This window comes from Trachymyrmex septentrionalis, unplaced genomic scaffold, assembly GCF_001594115.1.
Source record: "Trachymyrmex septentrionalis isolate Tsep2-gDNA-1 unplaced genomic scaffold, Tsep1.0 scaffold89, whole genome shotgun sequence".
Taxonomy (NCBI): domain Eukaryota; kingdom Metazoa; phylum Arthropoda; class Insecta; order Hymenoptera; family Formicidae; genus Trachymyrmex; species Trachymyrmex septentrionalis.
Genome location: NW_017306081.1, coordinates 128,015 through 135,723, shown reverse-complemented (window position 1 = coordinate 135,723; position 7,709 = coordinate 128,015). Strand labels below are relative to the sequence as shown.

General features: G+C 31.3%; 1 protein-coding gene across 1 annotated transcript in view; it reads left to right on the top strand.

Moving 5' to 3' along the window:
* LOC108755586 (acetylcholine receptor subunit alpha-like) overlaps positions 1–7,709 on the top strand; it is a 307,465-nt gene that overhangs the window by 245,464 nt on the left and 54,292 nt on the right. Inside the window, exon 7 of the mRNA XM_018498684.1 lies at positions 2,174–2,342. Within this exon, the coding sequence (XP_018354186.1) occupies positions 2,174–2,342 (169 nt within the window). The remainder of the gene's footprint in view (positions 1–2,173; positions 2,343–7,709) is intronic.

Genomic DNA, 7,709 nt, shown 5'->3' with positions numbered 1-7,709 from the left:
AGATATTTTAAAATATTGATGTTTTAACATTTGAACACTTTCGGCATTAGTATTATATTGTACTTTCCGTATTACCTGAAATGATATCACATTCGATTTAAGTGCCCCTATTTGTCACGTATTGAAGATTGAATCCTCTTTGCCAGAAATTATGATGAACAAGTAGATAAAGTCAATCACAACAATGATTCTCGAAAAAATTGTACGTAGAGATGATAAAATTTAGGTCAATCTTCAAGAAATCATTCAATTCACATTTTTTTCTTATTTAAGGTTTCAAATAATCTCATATTTCATATTTAGAATTTCAAATAACTAAATTTCAGAATAAAAATTGAGCTCTCGAAATTAACAAATAAATATCAAACAAAAAACAGGCAATTAAGAGCAGACAATAAGACGCAGTTATTCAGGCATTATACGTTACACAACGTATTTAAAAATTCTTACAACTAAAATGATGAGATCGGACGTTTCGGCTCAGTTCGAGCCATCTTCAGAGATGTCAAAAAACATTACAAGTTATTAAAGAAAAGATCCAAGAATGCAGCTCTCAATTTCTAATAAAGCAGCCTCTTCAATTTCAAGAAAAGTCGAATTAATAATACAACAATGCTAAAAAACAAATATAGAATGATACAAGAATATTGATCACGGAATGCAGCAAGTGAGTTCTTGAATCATTTTATACTTGTTTTTATCATTGTTGTATTATTAATTTGACTTTTCTTTAGTGCTCAGTTAGCCATTCAATTAATTTGACAATGTGGCTTCTCAAATTTGAAATTGAAGAGGCTCCTTTAACTGCATTCTTAGATCTTTTCTTTAATAACTTGTAATGTTTTTTTACATCGCTGAGGACAGCTCGAACTGAGCCAAAACGTCTTATCATTTTAGTTAAGTAAGTATAAGAACTTTTAAATACATTGTGTAACGTATAACACCTGAATAACTACGTTGTCTGCTCTTATTGTCTGTTCTCAATCGCCTGTTTTTTGTTTAATATTTATTTGATATTTAGGATTGCTGTCTTTTCTTTTTTTTATGATGTTTTTTATGAGGACGTTTGGAGAGGTTTTCCAAATGCATCCGGATTAATTATGAGCTTCCGAGATTTTAGAGAATTTTCTAAATTTTTTTATTTCCTTTCTCTCCCACGTTATTCTGTATTAGTCCTGATTTACAATAGATGTAGTATCTTTAAGCTATAAAAGATTGACCAATTATAGTTGTATGTAAGAAGAATAATCAACTATATAATTGGTCAAATTTTTACATTAAATTAGTATTACTAATGAACAATTAGATAAGAAATAATTATTTGTTTACTGTTCTGATCAATTTTACTAGCCTCCATGCATTTTTATATCCGAACTGTCCGGGGTTTATGACCTGTTAGTTCTAGTTTAAAAAATTTTGATATGGCAACTATATACATTTTTGTATATATTTAAAATCGTTTTAACAAACTATCGTTTGGTACACGTAGGTTGTTATTAGTAGAAGTTGGTAGGGATGAAGCTTATTTTGATAATCTGTATAAACAGCTATTATGTTAAAATTGCTAGGTTTTTTTATACACACGAATATAATACTATTTAAAAATAATTTCTTATTTTGACGTGATATATGATAGAAGAGACAACATAGAGAGAATAAGATATGAGTTAAATAGCTAACTATGTCTCTATTACTAATTTATTTCTCTAAACGTGAAAATGTTGTTTTGATATAGTTTGATGTATTGTACTTTGGTTGCTATACTAAATCACAGCAAAAATCTAATTTCATGTAAAAAATTGAATTTAAAAAATAAATTCAAATTTATTCACGACACAAGACTGGCTCCAGTTTGAGATTATCGGTCTGAATAGAGGGGACAGACTAGGGGGAATAGTCTGAACCGAGTTACCGACTTAGAGAGATCTTCGATGGAGTTATACGATCCCACGAAACTTTCCTCATAAGTCTCGCTCACCGCCGACTCTACTTACTTAAAACGTACTTATTGTCTGGTACAAACGCTTCTCCGTCCTGAATAGCGGAATTTTTACGTTCTTTACGCGATTTTTTTTTTCTTTCTACTCCATCGCTTTAACCCTAATGTTCCCCTCCATTCGTTTATCGATCCGACGATTAACCGCAATGTCTCTTGCGTCTTTTCTTCTCGCAGGAACGAGAAGTTTTACACTTGCTGTGACGAGCCCTACTTGGACATCACGTTCAACATCACGATGAGGAGGAAAACCCTCTTTTACACAGTGAACATTATCATCCCCTGCATGGGGATATCGTTTCTCACGGTTCTCACGTTTTACCTACCTAGCGACAGCGGTGAAAAGGTAAGCCGGTTTCTCGCTGATAAATATTTACATTTACTTTATCACATTTTTATGAATATCTCTGTGATTATTCTAACATTAAATCTATATTAAATTAATAAATTTGTTAAATAAGGAATGTTTATTTTTATCAGTGAAATGTAAAAAAGTCCATCGAAGCCTATATTAACTGTTCAGATCACAGAAAATTCTTTATTTTCGTATAAATGTAACAATATGAATAAAATAAACGTTTCGACCCTTCAAATCGGATCCTTATCAATATAAACTATAAACAGAAATTACATAAGTAACGCAAATTCCAGATTGATTTCCGACAATTTTTTCATTGTATCTCTGACTGTCGACACCACAAGATCTTTATGTCGAGTCGTGAGAAAACGTTTACATCAAGTCTGACAAGCTAATGAGCGATGTAATTCTACAATTAGTGACGCAATCTATATGACGGTTATATTTTATTATCTAATTTGGCATTTGGATAAAGAAGAACGAACTAAATTGTCGGGAATCATCAACCTAGAATTTGCGTTACTTATGTAATTCGAAACTTTTATTTTATTCGTATTGTTACATTCACAGAAAAATAAAGCACATAAATGTTCTGTGCATCTGAACAGTAGGCTTCGATGGGCTTTTTTACATTTCACTGATAGATTCTTTTGAGCCTCATTTTATATATTTATTTTTTTTTTATTTTTTTTATTTATTTCATGTTTTCTTCAATGTTTCCTAAATAATTTTTTATGCAAACAGTACCATTTTCCTTTCTACTGCATACAGTATGTAATATTTTCCTTTTTACTTACATTATCTTTTGTTGTATGTATATAATTTATATATATATGGTATATATATATATATATATAAATTAGCTTCTCTAATTGAATATAAAAGTATTTAAAAATCGGAAAGATATTTTAAAGATTAAAATGTGTTCATGCTAATAAGCTGTTGTATAGAGGATTTTTGTTGTCTTCTATTAGTATCTTTTCAGAAATACATAATACGGCGAATAAACATATCTGAAATAAAAAGAATGAGCATGAGAAGGACAGAGCCGCGATTAATCCTTTTATTCTCGGAAGCAGCCGCGGGGCGAACGTGCGTGAAATATGCGGAGAATTAGTTCTCTTCCGCGTGTCTGTCGACCTCGTTATTTACTCTTATCTGTACATAAGAGCTAGTAGGTGGTTACTTTTGGGTCGACGATGCCGGCGATTTTTCATTTCCACCCCGACATTTCTACCCTCATCGACTTACTACCATCTCGACTTACTTGCACTATTTTCGCTCGCCCGAGAGCAGATCCTTTTCTACGCTGTCGATGTGTAATGCGTAGTACCAAGAAGATTACTCCTACACAGCAATAGGCGTTCGAGGACATTTTTAAATATTTTTTGAAAATTTTCTTAATATTACTTGGATATTGTACATCATTCGGATGGATTCTAGATGGATTACTTTAAGTTCTTTTAAATTTTTTGATTTTTTAGATGTGGATTCTGCCAAATATTTCTCTGATCTTGTCATTCTATTGTACAAACATCCTAGATATTCGTCTACATATTATAGATATTCTTTGAGAATATCCTAATAGATGTATTCCTAAATATTCACATGCTGTGCGTGATTCTATACGCATTTTCTTGCTTTCTGGCGAAGAATATTTTTAAGAAAAGTTTATTCTGTCACAGAACGACGCTTACAGCTGACGTTCTTCCCGAAGCGCTCTTCCTCGTGCAAAGTTATCGACGTAGCATGGCATAAAAGCTTCACTCGTACGTTCCCCACGCGCTTTTTTCCCGTTAATGTCTACGGCATGTCGCGACATGCCACAAAGGTTATTCGTTACTCTGTGAACTGGTATTGTAAAATATTTTTTCTTTCCCAACCCCCTCGGTCGTCTCCTCTGTTTCTTCTGCTGGGTCGACTGCGAGGACTCGCGTTGAAGTCGTTTCTTTTCTCTTTCTCGTTGAAAAAGCATGGCTATTAGTCGTACTTGCGCGCAGTTGAAGAACTATCGACCGCGCGTACAATTAGCATCTGTCATTAAGAAGAAACGGACAGCAGTTGATTGTGTACCGAAGTACCGAAGGTAATAGGAATGTTTTTACACGGTGCAACATGTTTGTCTTCTCTCATTAATCCTTTCAATGTCGAGTCTTTATTGATTGTGAGAGAAAATGTCAATTTATCGAGCAATTTTCTATATTTTACGCACTAGAAGCTTTTATTATTAAAATAATTTTTAATAATTATTTCAATTAATGCTTGCCATGTTGTAAATTGCATTTCTCTCTGCGTTTAATTTTTACTTATTAAACGAATTGTTTTAAATGTTGATTTATTCTGGAAAATGGTAAATTATGCATATTCAACATTTCTGACTGAAATACATGTGCGATTTGATTCGAGAAAGCACAGTGTCAATCACACATTTATTCTATCTTTAACCGTTTATTGATTTTGCTTCCAAGAAGTAGGTAACGCGAAAAGGAAACGGCACTCTATTATACATCTGCTATTTTCAAGCAAAATATAAGCACGAGACACATTTTACGAGAGGCATTACCTTTGTAATGTTCACAATGAAACATCATGCAATATATCTATACATATAATTCACGTATAATGTGTAACTTTACTACTTTTTATAATTTGTCAAATCATAACTTTTAGGCGGAAAGTTATGATTTTTTAATCCTAATCGGTATTCACGAATTTAATGGACCCGTATGTTTTTTTCTACTACGTTGTGAAAATTTGTTTAGAACAAATGCTTTTCATAGTTTTACACAATTTTAAATTATGTAATCTTATTCCTCGGATATTGATCATTAAAATAAAAAAAAATCGTGTAATTATGTTAACTTTAAGTAAAGATACATTAATTTAAAGTACATTGGATATACCGCGAATACCAATTAAGGCGGAGCAAATACTAATTAGAATAATTATAATAGTATATAGAATTATATAGAATAATTCATATAATTTCTATAGACACGATGTAATCGTTCGAGGAACTGTATCACAATCGTGCGTATGCTTGTTTCTATATTGTCGAGCTCCAATTTCTCGTAGAATCTTTGCGGATACACTACACGAGACGTGCTACGAATGCGAACGACCAGCGCCAGCAAGAAAGTGGCGCGAAGAATTTGCGAACGACTTTTCGCGGAAGCGTCTCTCGTTTGGATGGCTGTCGAGTTGAGACCTGCTATCAACATTCACGTTCCAGGATATACATCTTCTGTCGTGTCAGAAAAATGCTAGGAAGTTGTGCAGTGTCAAGAGTCACATGTTCTCGGAGTGTACTGACTAAAAATGCAATACTTGATAATATGCATATATCGGGTTAAAGTTACTGCTATCAGTAATATGGAATAACAATAATAACGGTAAAATATAAAGATTAAAACATTAGTATTCCTATTGATTTAAAAACAATAAAAAACAAAGTGGAGATCGTTAGAATATGATAATATCCTAATAGTCTTCATTTCATCGTTAAAATAATATGGAAGTAACATTGAAGTAAAACATTTTACTAAATAAAGATTCAAGAATATGAATAAGTAACAAAGTTTTTTTCTTACTTAATATTAAATGAAGTACAATTCGCGCATATAAACTTGAGTATTCCAATAAAAATCGATTCTTTTAAATATTTATGCACCTATGCAATTTAATAATAAATAGGGTTATGACAACATAGAAAGAACGATATAACTGAAAATTTAGGTAGATCTGAAAATAATTTTGTTAAACTATTAAAATAATTGTAGAAAACTCAAACATGATAAGCATGCTGTAAAAAGTTTTGACATTCTAGCAATCTGTTTGAGCATTCTACATAATTATTTTGATAGTTCAACTAAATTACTTTTGATCTGTAGTTACTTTTTTAGATATTTTAAAAAAACTGTTTTTTTCTGAAGTAATTAGATTTTTTTTTCAATTAGTTATAATTTACAAATATAATCTAAAAACATCTATTTTTGATGCACTATAAGAGAGATCGAAAATTTTTATAGACATATTATATTTATAAATTGGAACCAATTTTTCTTTAACGTAATTTGTGGAAAATGTAGTTATTTCATAGAAAAAGCCCTTAAGTCGCAAAACTTCTCAAATATGTGTAACCGTAACAAGGATCGCCTTTAATATTTCGAAAAGATCCTTCTATTGTATCTGTCCTTCGTGATTTATCCTACGTGATTTATCCTCTAGATATCTAGAGACATCTTTTTTGATGTACCGTAGGATAAATCACGAAGAATATATGTCACCATATGGGAATCTTTTCGAAGTATTAAAGGCAACTCTTATTACAATGGTTACACATACTTGAGAAGCTTCGCAACCTAAACACGACAGTATAAGCCAGCTTTATACTTAGAATTTTCTTGCGAGTTTGCGAGCGTCATGTTGTCCTTAATAATAGTTTGTTCTTGTTGTGTAACAATGAAATATTTTATGGCAAACATAACTCATAGGCGCGCGTCTTAGTCTAACGTCAATGAATGCATTATTTTACAAAGTTTACTTTGTTAGAAAGTTATAAATAAAGACAAGGATAGATGTAAATCAGCCAATGCGAGCCAACACAGGTTAGGCGTGTGTGAAATCGTATACTTTATTCTTGAGAAAAATTGACATTTCAACCCTTTCAATTGGATTTTCCTTAGTGTAAAAATAAACATAAAATCAGTGACGATTTCACGAATTAAATTTCCATAAAATAATCAACATTTTACTAAATAACGGATATCCTTTAGAGCTTATTTTTAACACCAAAAGAGATTCTTTAAAAAATCTAAAGATTAGAATAACAATGCAATCTGCATAAATAACGAAGAACAGACAAACAACAATTTGACTACATTTTTCACAATACTTTATGTTCTAACAATATCAGAAAAATTCAAACAATTTTTCAAGAATAACAAAGCAGTTGTGTGTGTGTTCGTCTTGCCTATGTGAGATTAAACAAACTAAATTCTTTCATTAGAAATCAAAAAGATAAATTGCTTTACTTTCATAAACCAACGTAATATACAGAGTTAATTGTCAGGAATGTAATGCATCCTACGTAGGACAGACGAAACGATTGCTTAAGATTAGATTAGATAAACATCGTAATCATATTAAAAGGAACACGAAACAAAAATCCATAATTTCTGAACATAGATTGGAACATAATCATGATTTTGACTGAAGTCACACAAAGATCTTAGACAGAAAAAAGAATTATAATAAACAACTCATTTCAGAATCAATTTTTATTAACAAACAAAGAAATGGACTAAATGTGCAGGAGGACACAGAATTTCTAGATTTATTATACCAAGATCTATT